At 38.1% G+C, this 16,626-nt stretch overlaps 1 protein-coding gene across 2 annotated transcripts in view; it reads left to right on the top strand.

The window, feature by feature from the left end:
* The window catches only part of CCNYL1 (cyclin Y like 1), a 37,176-nt gene that overhangs the window by 11,248 nt on the left and 9,302 nt on the right, over positions 1-16,626 (top strand). The window contains exons 3-8 of one of the 2 annotated variants that reach the window (XM_064485046.1): positions 1,509-1,543; positions 6,738-6,838; positions 10,093-10,128; positions 10,756-10,807; positions 11,630-11,749; positions 15,414-15,580. In XM_064485046.1, coding sequence (XP_064341116.1) covers positions 1,509-1,543; positions 6,738-6,838; positions 10,093-10,128; positions 10,756-10,807; positions 11,630-11,749; positions 15,414-15,580 — 511 coding nt within the window. The remainder of the gene's footprint in view (positions 1-1,508; positions 1,544-6,737; positions 6,839-10,092; positions 10,129-10,755; positions 10,808-11,629; positions 11,750-15,413; positions 15,581-16,626) is intronic. The other variant, XM_064485047.1, reaches the window with a different exon arrangement.

The raw sequence follows: 16,626 nt of genomic DNA, 5'->3' as shown, positions 1-16,626 counted from the left end.
GCATTGAGTCTTGTGATTTTGGCCCTATTTCACACAATACTCAACCAGACAAGCCTGTCTCACATCCAGATTTATGCTATTCAGAACTTTAAGTTACTCAAAACTTTCTCATCCTAATGTAGTGCTGTGTCAGGGTAATCAGAGCAAACCTACCTTGGATTTCCCCAAAGATTGTCCTCAGCATGTAAAACTAGTATAAATCTCCTGTGTCCTGTTTGTTTTAAGATGAGAATCAGAACTGTAGAATTTTTTGCACTCCTGCCTTCCTGTTTATTTTTCTCAGTAAATCCTAGTTTATTTGCTAAGAAGCCGTACATGACCAAGTTTTTCAGTTGGTTAGGACAGCAGGAATACAAGAATTGAGTGTCTTTTTAAAGTAATGCAAAAGGAAAATAATACAGCACAATAAAAAATGGAGGGTTCTTTTTGTTTTTCTGTTAGATCACTAGTTTATTATAAAAGGATATAACTCAGGAACCACCAGATGGAAGAGATACAGATGCCAGGCCCAGGGAAAGGGAGCAGAGCTTCCATGCCCTCTCCAAGTGCACCACGTGCTCACCAACCTTGGAAGCTCCTGGGGTTTCTGACTTGCATTTTTATAGCATGTGTGCTTTGCCTATCTTGAGCTGATCATTTCTGGTTAGGATTGCTGTATTTCTCAGTTTCTTCCAGAACCATGGGCTGCTCATATAGAGAGAGACTGGAGACAGGAAAAGAAAAGCTATCTCGTGCCCTTTTGTCTACTCAGTCTTAAGGAATCGTGCCAGTGATGCTTGTCCCGAGTTGAAGGGGGTGGTGTGGGAAAGAGTGTGGCCCAAGACCCTCTTGAGGCTTTTATTCTTCTGGCTTTTGTTGGGGCAGAACAGTTTCGTGTGCTATAGATATGCTCAGTTAGGTCAGCACACTCATTTTAAAATTTAAATTTAAGATAGGTTACTTTCCAGTTATATGAAGACCCATTTTTTTAGTTAAGTATTTTAGTAAGTTACCAATAAGTGGTTCAGGTTCCTTCCAGGGATACAAGTGCAATTAAAGGTGGGTACCTGGCCAGAAACTGGTTCTTAGAGTTATCATCTGTTAGATCCTGGTAATTAAAGTAAGCTGTGTATAAATGTAGAATTAGAAAATACTACTGGGTAGTGATTCAGATATGCAACAGGTAAACTTCTTTATTAGCTGAATTTCTCACCTGGCCTAATTTGCTTTGCCTTTTTTTTTTTTTTTTTTTTCTTCTTTGTAAATGGAATCTTTCGTTTGTACCTAATGCAGAATATCTGTTAGGTCAAAAAATAAAAATAAGTTTTTAGATTTTATTTATTTATAGGACTCATCTTTTGTCTTCTTAGGTGATTTAAATTCTGTATCTTGTTGGAAATTATTTTTAAAAATAGAATGGAATTTTATCTCATTTTGTATATTGATAATCAGTCAGATAATTAGCAACTACTTTTATTTTTATATGGCATTTGTATCAGAATTGATCAGTTAATTTTTTTTATTCTTAGTGCGAGAAAAGAGGAAGAGCAACCATTTAAACCATGTAAGTAAACAGTTGAAAAGTTAAGAAGTTAATAGTTTGAATTAAAAGTATGTCTGCCATGATTCTAAAAAGTTATAATGGATCCACTATTGCTAGCATGGACCTCTTTTTGTAGATTTTCTAAATCTCTTCTATTTTTCTAGTTGTCAAACATATTCGGGAAAGTCTTTGGCTTAGTAGTGCCCATTTTTAAAGGGTTCTGATAGTTAGGTTAAATTTCAATAACATGGTTGTGTTATAAAGATCTGCCTTGAATTCTTTTGCCTTGATTTGTTACTTATTTTTCAACCAGAATAATAAAAGTAGAATAGGTAAGTTAATTTTTAGCACTATCCATTGACTTCTTTTCATAGCAGGTAAAAGCTTAGCTTCCTCACTGCACCATGACCTTATTTCTGTCCCTGTCCCTCTATTCGCTCAATATGCATCACAGTTTTTATTAAGTCAGAATGTTTATGTTATTATGACTATGCAAATACTGTTCACTGCTGAGCCATGTAGTTCCTGAATGTGCCTCCTCCTTGTGTACCCTTCATTCTTTTTCTTAAATATTAATGAAACCTGAGCCCTTCTGCACTTCTGGATAATCCAGCCCCCCTTTTCCTAGCCAACATGATCTCACACAGCCAAATGGAGTAAGTAGCTTCCTGGCTGGTCTCCCTGCATTCTTCATTTTTTTGTGGAATTAATTTCCTGACTGTATTCACTTGCCTGTTTTCTAACAGCTATTTTTTTCCCCAAATGTTGTAACATTTGTCACATGCCTGTCAAAAATATTTTCCATCTACTAAACCACATCTGTTCCATTTTTTTCTTGGAGACACCCTTCCCCAGCCTTTTGTCATCCTACTCCCATGCAGACTGGTTTTCCTCTACGCCGGCTTTGTGCCTGTTTTTCTGGGATATCTGTTTGAAGTCATCTGGGATCTCACATAACTGCTCTGTTGTGTTGGATCCCCTACGTCCTAGATTCTGTGTTTCCCTCTGTCTTGTTATACTCCCCTTGTTTTACTGGAGCACATTGTCCTGGGAAAAGAAATAGAGGCAGAGATTTTATAGAGATCTAGCCTCTCTGAAACTCCTGTTTGATAAAGTATAGAATTCTAGGTTGAAACTAATTTTTGCAGTTCCAAAGACGTTTCTCTTGTCTTCTCATTTCTTTTGTCATTCTCAACACTTCTCATTTACAGTGTTTCTTTTAAATCTGTTGACAATGTACATTATCAATTTTATTCATTTTCCCCCATCCGTTCCTTCTCTGGAGCCTTTTAGTACCTTCTCTCGCCCTAGCATTCTGAAGTTTCTTATGGTTTGGTAGAGACCATTTTCATTTTATTGGAGCCATTAAATAGGACGTCTCTCCTTCTAGTGAATTTTTGTGTTTCTTTGATATTCTCTGTTGGTTTTTTTCCTGGATTCCTATTAGTCAGATGTTGGAACTCCTTAGACCAGTATTCCTGCACAGATCTCTCATTTTCTTTTCCCCTATTTTCCATTTTGTCTTTTTGTCCTCTTCCTGGAGATTTCCTTAACTTTATGCTCTAACCCTTCTATTGAATGCTTCATTTTGTCTATCTTATTTTTAATTTATAGAGTTCTCTTACATCCTGTCATTCTTTTTTTCACTGATGCAATTTCTTATCTTTCTGTGGAAGTTTAAGATTTTTTTTTTAAGTTTTTCATTTGCTCCTGAATTTTATCACTCCCATCAATTCCTTCTTCCTGTTTTGATCTCTTGTTGGAGGCTTCCCTCAAATGTGTGGTGGTCCCTGACTGTCTTAAGTTCTAATTGGAAGCATCATTTAGAGGACTCATTAACTGATGGGCCTCACTGCAAGGATTTAAGGACCAAGCCTCTCAATTTGGAGCCTGCCTTGGGTTCTGTAAGACAAACTGATTTTCTTATTCCTGTCTCAGTCACGCTCTGTAGGTACTGAGGTTGTGCTTCCTCTGTTCTGCCATATCAGTTATCATTCCTTTATCTAGTCTTTTTTTATCTTTCAAACATTAAAAATCATCTGCAGTTTGTCCTGTCTTATGTATGGCCCTTTTTTTTTTTAATGCCTTTAACTCTAATGAGATAATATCTCTCAAAGAAGGTGGAGCAGAAATAGATTTGTGATCAGTCCCCCACGTTTAACTCAAACTTAGATTTACACTCTAAGTATAGGTTCTAAGTTTAAATTTTAATTCAATAAATTAATGATATTAGTTTGGCAATTTTTTATGATACCTATAATTAAAATATTAGACTTTTCTACTAAGAACTTTATTCAAACCACTCATCCTGTCATATTGTCCATTAATGTGCAACATAGATGGAAAAATTTTCATTAATGCAGAATGTTAACAAATTTTTAAGTTAATTAAATGTCATTGATTCTTAATAAACATATCCAAAACTTGTCCTGTGAAAAAGAGGAGAAAAAAGTGAACTTCAGCTTTATTTTCTAAAGAGTTAAAATCAGAGGCAGTAGGCACAATGGGAAGTCTGGGTGGGGACAGGATTTCAACAGGTACTTGACCTTTAATGATAAGTTTTGGGGGTTGTTACTTGTTAGCCTTGTCCATATGATTATTTTCTGGTCTTTGCCATTAAACCCAAAGTCTGCTAAGTAACCCTTTCCTTTTCATGTAAAGATTCTAAAAGTTCATCTATTCCATCATTAGTGCTGAATGAAAATAAACACGCTTCCTCAGCAATCAACTGAAGTAATATCTATGAACATTAAGCTGTCAGTAGTGTTTTTTGCTGTTTGATTTTTCTTTTTGTATTTGCATTTTATGTTCTTATGTTCGTCAGTGTAGTTTATTGAGATTGTGAGCCAGCAGTGGTAAAGCATGAATCATAAAGGACAGTTATCTTCAATTTTCAAGCAAGAGAAGGGGAAGGTAACCTCTGGCAGCTAGTATATCCTGACTTTGCTCAGAGGCCTAATTCTGCCACCCTTCAGTGAATACTAGATACTTAATGCTGAAACGTTTCAGTAGTTTTGAGTAGGCCTGGACTGATGGGGAATTGAGTGTTTCTTTGGTAGGATCTAACAGGTAGACTGTAAGTTGCTGATGCACTAAATGAGCCTGTGAAGGACTGTAAGACCACGTCTAATGAAAAATGTTTAATGTTTTAGCATGAGTATTTCTAAAGACAAAACCAATATATATTCATAATTTTAAAAAATTTAATAGAGGAAAATGGGATAAGTATCACCCAGAGCTCTAACAACTAGTCTATATTTTGGTGCATTTCCTTACTGTTTTTATTACCCTCATATTTAGGTATTTGGTCAGAATTGACTTTTATTATGTGTAGTTTATACCCTATTACACCCTAATAGTGACCTTGAAAGATAATCTTTTTTAGAATAAAATATTTGAATGAATGAATGCTCATTTTTCATGCTGTATTTGTTTTTTGAGATTCTAAAATTACACATTAACGAATTAGCTTAAGGAACATATCAGAGTTTTAAGTACAGTTAAAACATCTCTAGCTTGAGGGAGGAATTAGTCCTCCAAATAGTGATTCTTTTCAAATATGTAACGTCTGGAACTTTTTGTTAATATAAAGGAATAAGTGGTTTTGCAGTAAAACATCTGAAACAAGCAAACTGGTGTTTTATATGCCATTTGGATATTTCTAATTATTGGTTACCAGCAAATTTTATTGGAATGCTCTGTATTTTAAAAAGCAGACTAGATTTTCTCCCTGCTCCACGTTTCATGTGTCTGTGGAGGACACTGATAGGAGAGTGTGACAGCATGGTGAAAACTATTTATATTAATAGGAGGAAGGAAGGCTCATCTGAATTAGTCAAACAAAAACCAGAAACAAATCCAAGCATTAAACTTGTTTGTATTCTGTGGTATCAAAGAATGATTACTGTTACTTTCAACTGCTGACAGTGACTGGGATTTGGTTATTAGCCTTACTTTAAGGAAGAGGATTATCCTAACATAGTTTAGGCGAATTTAGTATTTGACTATTGCTATCTTCTTGGGCTCCTCACAAATAAATGGATACTTCTAAAGTGTTTTAAAGATAGTTTATTCTTTAGAGGTTCTCAAAAAGTTCATTGTCTCCAATATGATTGCAGATAAATTCTTACTAATTTGTATCTTTAGGAAAATTTACCTTCCAGTGGTGACTTGAATTTGTCAAACACTTGTTGAATCCTGATTTGTCTGAGATTCTGTGCTCAGCAGCTGGGGATGGGAGGAATAAGTCTTCCCTTCTCTGGAGAAGCTTGCTTACGTAGGAGTGGATACCATGCAAGCAGTTGAGACCGTGTGACAGTTGGTAAACTAGATGTGTGAGTGTACAGAAAGGGAGTTTTGTGATTTGGCTGCAGGCAGAGGTATCCTGGAGGTAGATGGGGTCAAGCTCGCAGAGACGAGGGTGGGGAAAGGGCAACGTAGGTGGAGAGCAGCATGAGAGACAGGAAGGTGTCGTGATGAGTGTCAAATAACATATAGAACAGAATTAACACAATTTTGGAATGAAGGTATTCTCTGAGGTCCTCACTTGAGTAATGTAATGGCAGTCCTACTTAAACATGAAGTCAAAGTTGAATTCTCAGAGTTGTTTCATCTGTTTTTTGGAGTGAGAGAACCTTAAAGTATACCCTTTTGTCCTCCAGATAAGGAAATTGAGGCCCAGAGAGACTTAACGGCCCCCAGCTTGTTAGTGACAGAGCAGCTCTGGCACACACAGCCTCTGATGCGAAAACGTTTTTGTCACACTGTCTCCTGAACTAATACATTTATTTTTGGCATTCATTTACTGCAGTGAAATGCTCTTGCATCAATATTATATAAGGCATTACGTTTTATTGTAGTAAATGAACAGAAATAGAAAACCTCAGCTGCATTTCATTGCTTAAGAAAAAAAACACTGACATCTTATTCTGAACTTTTTACATTATTATCAAGGTAATCTACAATAGGTGCTTGCCAGGTTTGATTATAGGTTCTATAACCAGGGCCACATTTTATAACCCATTCCTCAAATCTCATCTGTGGAAGTTAGCATATAGAGGTTTCCCATAGAGCTGCACATACCACACCCAAGCAGTTCATGGAGTGTAAGAAAAATCTTAATGCTTTATCGTTTGACATTTTAACCAAGGAAAAAAACACACTTTTATAGGTTTAACTTACTGTGACATTTTCTTCTATTTCCCTTCCCCTTCAGGTATCTCCAGGGCAGCTTACTAAAAAGTATAGCTCATGCTCAACCATATTTCTAGATGACAGCACAGTCAGCCAGCCTAATCTTAGAACCACAATAAAATGGTGAGTACAACTAGGTTGCCAAGGGCTGAGTGACAGACCCCCTTATGCTAAAAGCAGCCTAGCCATACGTAATTTCTTTCATTTGAATTGTCCTTTTCAGTGATCAGGTTAAGAAAACTGGTGTCAACTATATATTGATTTCAAGACCTAAATATAAATTTTCAATTTCCAGTTAGCAAATAAAAAGTTCTGGAAAAAGTATAAATCTTTATTTGATGCATTTCTGTTGTTAAGACATTGTTGAACATAATGAGAAAGAGAGATGCTTTTTATTGGATATGTCTAGAAAAAAAATATTTCTTTATGAGTTATAGCCCTCAAACAATGTGTACTACTTTGGAAGCTACTCTTGGAAGAAGGAACAGCTTGTCCCCTACTGGCACCAGAGTGTATCTGCATTTAAATTTAACTGGATTTTGTCAGATTTATCCCATCGTGCATTTTTTTTTCTGCGCCATTTCTGTATAAAATTTCACTTCTCCTGTCTCACAAAGAGGGGGAAAATATTTCAAACCAGTCTTAAGGAACTCATTCTCAAGCTTAATTTCTTTATAGATGAAATTTGTTCAACTGAGGTTTTAACTTAATATGTATATTTAATTTTATTTATGTGTATAGATATATATAAATAAATCTCCAGGACGCTATGTCACTATACATGTAAGACAGTCCTAGCAGAAGACAATGAAAGAGATGAAGTTTGGAAATATGGCTGCAGTCAGGTTTATACTTAAGAAAACATGAGCAGTGTCATGATGATGAAAACGATTCCTTAATTTCTGGGAGCACCTCATAGTCCAATTGGAGATGCACTGTCAAAACACCCTAAGATGAACGTTTCAGGTTTACTTAAGAGAAAGAAAAAAAACAAACAGGTGCAGAACTCCCTGATTCCCGTGGGGTTATCCAAGGAACATTAACATCTTAGGATGTATTGATTTTCCAGAAAACAGTTTGGGAAATAGTACTCAAAAATATTAATATCCTTATCCTTAATTTTATTTTTAGTCTTGAAAACATAATTAGCTTATAGACTTAATTTTATGTGCCAGCTTTTTTAGCTAATTACATTATCAGTAAGTTCTACTTTATTTAAAAACAGGAAGTTCACAATCATAATAATGTAACCTTCCTCTCGCGCTTACAATAATAGTTGCGGTCAAATCGTATTTCAGCACAAACTAAGCTCTGTCTCTCTCTAAAGTCCTCAGTTTTGACACTTACCGTATAATCACTGAATGTTTGCATTCAGCCAAGACACTAAATCCATGGGTAAAAAACCACTGTACTTTGTTTAGAGTCACAGCTTTTGAATTCAAAAGATTCTGATGTTTCAGTATATAGTTCAAAAGTAGTTTTAAAGATTAACCTAGCTCAGACAAGTAGGTTTCATGCTTTTTTTCCCCCAACCTAGTCTAATTTTTGGAACTACAGTAAATTTTAATTTGCTCTCATTAGGTTATGAAAATGACTGGTGGGGAGAGGGCTTAGCTCAGTGGTAGAGTGCATGCTTTGCATGCACGAGGTCCTGCGTTCAATCCCCAGTACCTCCATAAAAAAATAAATAAACAAACCTAATTACCTCCAAGCCCCCCCAAAAAATATAAGCTCAGATACATGAATTTTTAAAAATAAAAATGATCATTCAGTACATTCATTATTGGTGAAATAAAGGTTTACTGAGAAAGTTATTTGTGCAAATTAACATTTAGGAATTATTTTGAAAAATGCTTATCATGAGGTTAGTTCTCAATGGGATAGTTGTTCTCAGTGGGGTAGGTGAACCTTAATAGAATCACTTATGCAGCTTTTTCAAAATATATCTCTAAACACATGCATCCCACCCCCCAAAACACAGTCTCTATCGTCCTCTTTCTCGCTCCAAGTCTCTCGTGCACACACACACCCTTTTGACAAGCTGGGGAAGGATGTGAGGCATGATTATACGAACAAAAGCATCCCAGGTGATTCTGATCTTATCTGTAACTTACTCATTCCTAAACTTTGCCGCACATTGGAGTCACCAGGGGAGCTTTAAATACAGTCCTGATGCCCAAGTCATACCCAGTGCCAGTTAAGACAGAACATCTCGAGGTAAAAGCCCAGGCAGTTTTTAAAGCCCCTCAGGTGATCTCAGTGTGCAGCCCATCTTGGGAACCACTGGTTAGAGTATAGAAGAGAGAGAACTGCTTCTGATAATTGGTGGGACTTTAAGCAAGGCAGTTTTAAGCCTCGGTTCTCTTATCTGTAAAATGGGTTGTTTAATTAAATGTCATCTAAGGTTCAATGGTCCTTTTCATCATATAATTTCTAATTCTACGATTTTAAAATCAATTTGAAGATGAAACTGTTTGAAGCACTATAGAAGTATCCATCTTTGATGCTAACAATGTTACAGGCATTTTTATAAGTGCTAAGATTCTATAGACCTTGTCATAAAATTCAGATTTGCCTTCCGTCAGTTATTTTGAGCTTCATTTTAGACACTGAGGACAAACGGAAGCATGTAACTTAACCAGAGAACCCCTTTGTTGCCTAATATACAGTATCTGTGAATAACTTAGGTATATGATAATTTACAGTATCTGAGGTCTTGTATCTCTCTATTCATTAATACTTTATTTAAAATAATTTGGAAATACCCGTCATTAATATATTGTGTAGTAGTATGCTGCATTATTAGCACTGCTTATTTCCGGATAGCTAGACCTAGCATCGGTTTTGTGGCTATAGAATTTTGCTGTTAAACTTTCTAGTTATGGAAAATGATTTTAAATCATTTTATTTGGTATAGAGCACTTTGATTATTTACTTTTAGGAAACTAATGGGAAGTAAATGGGTAGGTAGATAACGAACTTAATCAATTGAAATTCAGGGCCTAACAAAAAACACAGAAAAACCAATGTATGGCTTAAATTTAAGCATGTGTACAAATAGATATAACTTGTACAGGATGAAAGGTTCTTTGGGTAGAAGGACAAATGGTGGGAAATGTGTAATAATTTATATATTATAATAATCAACCCAAACATATGTTCTAACAGCATGTCTAGCATTTTGGGTTCTCCTAATTTTGCTAAAAGCCGAAGAACCTAAAACAAGGGGGAAGCACCCACACGGCACTATTCTGAATTAGAGGACTTCAGGGGCACCGGGCATCTGGAAAGTCCCTGCCAACCTGTTTTTGAAAAATGTATTCAGGCCTAATATAATAAAAATCAATTGTTAACATTTCTTTATTTTCCCTCCACAGTGTGACCTTAGCAATATATTATCACATAAAGAACAGGTGAGCTCTTTTAAAACCTATCTGGTTATTCTAGCTAATTAATTTATGAGGTGTCAAGTTTAGTGTTGGGTGGTAACTATAGGCATTTAAACCGCTGTTTAAATGAACACCATGTATTAGTGTGGTGAACCTTTAAATAAAAAACCTGGTCTATCAAAATAAAAAGACAATTACATTTTTCATTTAAACTATTTAAAAGAGACAAGAAGAAATACACAATAAGTTTATAATGTAAAGAACTAAGCTAGGGAAAAAAACATGAATTTCATACTCACATTCATTGAAGTTAGAAGACTTTATTGCCCACCACTACTGCCCTATAAAATGTTGTAATATATTCCAGTTGGAGTTTAGAGGAGTGAAAATATATTTGGTTTACTGGCATTGCCTGTTAGGGAGGGTCAGTGCTTATAAAGGCAACTCTAGCTGGTTGTTGCAAAGAGACTTCACAGAACTTGATATGCTGTGTAAAAATAGGAAACCTTTCTAAAGGCAGAATCCAGAAAAATTTATGAACTGTTTTGTTGAATGTTAAGCTTCCTCTATCCTCTCTCTACTCCCAGTAGATATTTTACTAAGATAGTAATTCTTGTATTAATTTTTTCAATGCACATTCTTATTTTATAGAGATGCAGATAGATCCTTGGATATTTTTGATGAGCGATCACATCCACTCACAGTAAGTGTCAGTTTTACTGAAGTTGTATTTTCCTCTTACATAGTTGTGTTTATTTCATGTTGATTTGCTTTGAAATTAATTACTAGAAGAAAATTACTCCCTCCAGTTTGAAGTCAAAATCATCTTCCTTTAAATCTTCCCCACCCCATGTTGTGTCTAATCATTTTACAAAAGGCACGTTGCATAAGAGGTGTGACTAAGAACTGAGTTTCAGCTTTGTATGATTAGTGAGCTAAGGTGAGTAGACATACCCAAATAACAGAAAATGTTTCCTTTTAAAAGATAATTTTTAGTAGCATCAAGCAATATAAATATTTTAAATAAACTAGCAAATACGGTAATACCTCTAAGAAGAAAACTAGAAAACTTTAAAAATTTTAAATCAATTAAAATGACAAAAGTGTAAAAACTCGTATGGCAGGTGACTGCTCTATAGGACAGAACAGCCTTAGAGCCTTATGGTTACAGGACACTGAAAATGTTTTTTCAAAGTTGATTGCAGAGAAGTATGATGACATATGGTTGATCAGCAAGACTTCGGAGTCTAAAAATAGTTTACATTTGGATAGAATTCTATGGGGAGGAAGGTGGAAATACATATGTTTTCTGAGGTTGTGCCTGTGTTTTTCTTGAATGAATAATGGTGAGTATTGAATCACTATAGTATTTTAGGATCCTATTATTTATGTTCAAAAGACATGTCACCCAATCAAAATTATTTCAAGAGGCACACGGGTCCAAGTGTGAAGACTGCTGTCATTAGGGTACTTTTAAGTATTTTTCTTTGGTGGATACTTACATTGCATTTTTTTCTTCTTTCAGCGGGAAAAGATTCCAGAGGAATACTTTAAGCATGACCCTGAGCACAAATTCATTTACAGATTTGTTCGTACTCTTTTTAGTGCTGCACAGCTCACAGCTGAATGTGCAATAGTAACATTGGTAAGATACTGTTTCTTTCATAAAGCATCTATAGAAATTTCTGTCTTGTACACAAAGCATGGTCCTGTTTTTCAAATGGAAGTAGGTTCCTGAAATGATCATCAGAACTTTATTAAGAGAAACCTATCAAAGGAAAATACATGCATTTGAGCTTAATCATCATCATGATTTAAAATGTTGCCATTGTTTTTCTCATCACAAAACAGTTGCTATTAAAGGCAGCAGGAGAGATTTCTGGTTTCTCCCGCCACACCTCAGGACACACATGTGCATATGGTGCAGGCACACACACACAGACGAGGTGTGCTGGGGGTGGTAGGACGGGGCGATGACATGACTGCCTGGTCCACAGGCAGAGGCAGGTGTGTAGTGCTGGGCCGAGCCCCAGGCTGCATTGCCCAGGCAGTTCCGACGTGTGTCCCAGTTGAGAACTCGCCCGCAGACTCTCTGTCCCTCGGACGACGGTGTTAATCCATCCCCGCTGTTCTCATGCGCCCGCCTGTGAGGCTGCCTGGGAACATAGTGCCAGTAGTGCTTGGAAAAGGCTTTGCTCCGCTTAGCCTGCTAAGCTAGAGCTGTGTAAGGACCTCTGTGTCATCCATACAGAATTCCTACGGTCAGATTTTATCGTCTGAATAATAAGTCATATTCCAGTGAGAGATAGTTGAGATGGCTAAACTCCTCCCTACAGCAGACCTATAGGGGAAAATCAGCTGCGTGGTCTGGAAGGAAGGAATACTTAGGTCACTGCCTACTCCTCTAGTATCCAGGCAGAACTTAGGAGAGGAGGCTTGTGCTTTTGAATAGAGACCCTTCAGTGGGCACTGGATCAGACACGGGCCTTTTCTGGGAGCTGCAAGCCATTTGGAGTGCTTATCACGTGCTGGCGAGAGGCAGGAGTGGCACTTGCACATGGAGAGCTGGGAAAGGCAGGAAGAAGGGCATCTGGGTTGGAAGAGGGGCAGTCTTTTGTGGACAAGTTAAGCTTGACGTACCTGTGAGACAGCAAAGTGGCAGTGTCTGGTAATCATTTGAATATATGCATTGGACCAGGAACCTCAGCCAAGGGTAGAGAATTAAGAGTACCTGTTCAAATGCAGGGAAAGTATATAGAATAAAAAGTGGATAGGAGATAGATCAGTAAGGATTATCAGCGCTTACGGGACAAATCCCCAGAGGAGTGGCTAGAATGGTAGGAAAACCAGGGGAGAATCATAAAAGAGGTTCGAGAAGGAGAGTGTGGTCCAAATGCTACATGCTGCCAAGAAGTTGCTCGTGTCCTAAATACCCACTGAAAACCTTTTCTGTGTCACTATTTTAAGTGCAGGGGTGAGGGGAGAACAGGTTGAACGAAGTTCTTGCCTTTATGGAGCAGGTGTGGAAGACACGAGTATTTCTTTTAATGAGTGTTTTTAAAAAGATGAGTATTTCAAATAGTGGTAAAAACCAAGAAGAGAAAGCAGGGTAAAGGGATAGTGATTAGAAGGGCTTACTAGATAGAACGATCAGGAAGAGCCTGTTTAAAGGGGTAACGTTTAAACCCGTGGCCTGGCTGGACTGAGGAAGATAAGGAGCACCAACATTACAGGCAGAGGGACCAGCGCAAGACTTCGAGACAGGAACTTCAGGGAACAGCAAGGTCAGCAAGGTGGCCACTGTGGTCAGAGTGGGGAATGAGGGAAAGAACTTAGGAGATGAGGTCACAGAAGGGCAGTGCTACCTCACAGGGCCCTGTAACTTGCAAGCCATGGGAGGAAGTTCCTTGTTTGATAGGAGATCTGTGGCAGATCTTGAGCAGATCAGTGAAGTGCTCTTAAGAGGCTCTCCTGGCTGCTTTGGGGAGAACAGACTAGTTGGGAGTCAGTGGAGGCAGAGAAGTTAGGGGACGATGACAGTGATACAAGTCAAAAGTGACGACGAGAAAGCAGTCAGGCTACCAGTGAAGGTAGAGAAAACAAGAATTGCTAACAGACTGGAGCAGGATAACTCAAGTGGAGGTTTTTGGTCCCAGCAACTCAGCGTGTGGCAGTGCCCTTTCTGTTATTAGGGAGGCTGAGGGGTTGGAGCATTGGGATGAAGAGCTCTGGTTTGTTAGTTTCAGTAGAGGGATTGCAGCAGGGGCTGACCACAGTAGGTTAGGGAGAGAATGGGGGATGAGGCACCAGCATCAGGGCATTTACTGAGGAGGTATTCTGGGGTCGTGAGGGCCAGGCTGGGAACACATAAACATTCACATTGGAGAAAATCTCTGACGGAGGGGAGAAGTTGTTCAAAAAGAGATTAATTACAAGCACGGTGTTCTGCAGAAGTGAGATGGGATCGACTTCATTCACAGAAGAGTTAGTTTCAGTGAAAAGAAAGGAATCTCCGCTCCACTGATACAGGAGGCCAAGTGGTGTAAATGAGTATTGGCAGATACCAAGTTTGCCAGTAAAGGAGAGAGGAAATTCAGAGAACGCCAATGTTGTCTAAGTGCCTCTAATTATTCCCATAGAGAGTTGCAGGGAGGTTCATTCTTAGGGTATTGGAGAGTGCTGAGTTCTGGGGAGTGGGAGCAGAATTTCACTAAGAACATATAATCTCAATATCCATGTTTGAAAACACAGTTGAGTTTGGAGAAAATTGGCAAAATCTGAGCTGTCAATCTGATAACCTTCAGATAATAAACATACTCTTTAAATTGGCTTTTTTTTTTTTTGTCAAATGGCATATATACTCTTCTGCAGAGCACTCTTTGAGATAACAGCAAATCACAAGGTAACAGCAAATCACAGCTTACTTCTATAATCTTTACTCAGCTGTTAACTTCACCCAGTTCTTTGTGGAATAGACATTTGATACATGTAAAAGAAGTCATGAATTGTCGCACAAACTGCTGGGCAGGTTTAGAAGAGCCCCAAGGATACAGAGACCAGCAGCTCTGTTAACCACCTTAAAACCAACAGAATAGACTAAGCTGCACATTATTAAGAGAAATGAATTATGTAATGATAATGGAGATGTGAAAAATAGGGAATATGACAAAGACTATCCTTTGTGTGCATGTATTCCTTAAAAAGACACTAAATACAGGATTTCTGGACAGTTGTAAAGCCCCTGTGTACTGCCTGTCCTGCTGTGCCACACAGCAGCCACTGGGAGGCTCTCTTGACCACCAGTTTTTTATCTCTTAAGTTACAGCCACAAAAGGACTAGTTACTGTGAGGAGAAAATAAAGATGTGCTCAGTTTTCCCAGGGTTTTACATGCTCAAGCATAATGTAAAATCACCAGGTAACAATCACCAAGTACGGTAGGTACATTGCCCACGGCAGGCACTCAAGCGTTTACTGAACAGCTGGAATCTATGCTGAGTCTGTATATGCTGCCCTTTACAAGTGGGAAAGTAGTAACACAATACCTGTCTTTAGGATGCCCTTTGCTGAGATGTCCTTTCATTCTTGTGACCAAAATTGGGCTGGAAATACACATGGGCAGAGTAGGCAACAAAAATACCTGACTTACAACTGTGACCTGGCCTCTGGCCTTGGCTGGCTGAGCAAAGTCTCTGTAGAACCTAAGAATAAAAGACATGTCAAAATCAGATGAAATCTGTCACTCCTAACAGTTCTTATCACAGCTCTTAAACTGAACTAAAATCAAAGACCAGTGCTCTACTTTTGCAGGTTTACTTAGAAAGGCTTTTAACTTATGCTGAGATCGACATTTGTCCCACTAACTGGAAAAGAATTGTTTTGGGAGCCATTCTTCTTGCCTCCAAAGTTTGGGACGATCAGGCTGTATGGAATGTGGACTACTGCCAGATCCTCAAGGACATTACAGTTGAGGACATGTGAGTTTGTAAGGTTATGGTGAACTTTCTAACCATTTTCCACTACCTCATTTGCTCCCATAAAGTTTACATTTTAAGAAATGTTACATTTTAAGAAAGGTTACAATGTGCAGAGAGCTGAACTAGGCATAAAATTACATCTTTCTCTCTAGCTGTGGTATAACAAATCATATTTCCCATCATTAATTGGTAGGTCTTGATGTAATGTGTTATTGTTGTAACAATCTGCTTGATAAATTGAAATTATTTTTCTGGTGGTTTTTAGCATTTTATAAGCTCACTACCAGAACAACACAGTACAGTAAATAATTTCATAGATTTCTCGAAGCTGTCTACCAGGTCCAGTTCATCTTTAAGGGGCACACGTTTGGCCTCTGAAATAAGTGGCCACTATTAAGGTCTTCTAAGACTACTGAGGTTACAGCTTCAGCCTGAGTCGCACATTGTATATTTACTTTTGCTGGTCTTTTCTTCCTTTTTATCTGAGATTCTCTTGTTACAGAAACCATGATACAAAGATAGCCTCATAGAAAGTTTGCAGATGCCTATGTTCCTGCCTCGTCCCTTATTAGGAGTATTGCCCATGTTTAGAAATAGGTCTGATGAGTTAGGAAACGCCTCCCTTCCTCTCAGGCAGTCTGAGAAGCATCACTGGTGCATCACACAGGGCACTCAGCAACCACACCAGCGCCTGGGGAGTTGGGGGGCAGGGGAAGCTGAGTGAACTGTGCTCCTCACAGGTGCGCATCAAACACCATATTGAATGAGGGCTTCCAGTCTGGCCATCCTGGGTGCTGTGGAGGGCCCTGAGGCTGGGAGACAGGAAGAGCTAGAGAGGTATTTCCAGCAGACTGTCAAAGTGCTAACTTGACAGTGGAAACATCTTTGTGGGTGACATTCAGGAAAATGTGAAAGGACACCTCTTGATTATATTGAACAGCAGAGGCCGACCGAGATCACGGCAGGCAGTGACAAGAGTTTGTTTTTGTTACCTTTGCCCCTTAGTCTAGATAATTCAGAATTAACAAAGTACATATTTACAACTG

This window comes from Camelus dromedarius, chromosome 4 (genome assembly GCF_036321535.1).
Source record: "Camelus dromedarius isolate mCamDro1 chromosome 4, mCamDro1.pat, whole genome shotgun sequence".
Taxonomy (NCBI): Eukaryota; Metazoa; Chordata; class Mammalia; order Artiodactyla; family Camelidae; genus Camelus; species Camelus dromedarius.
This window is presented reverse-complemented; position numbering and strand designations above follow the sequence as displayed.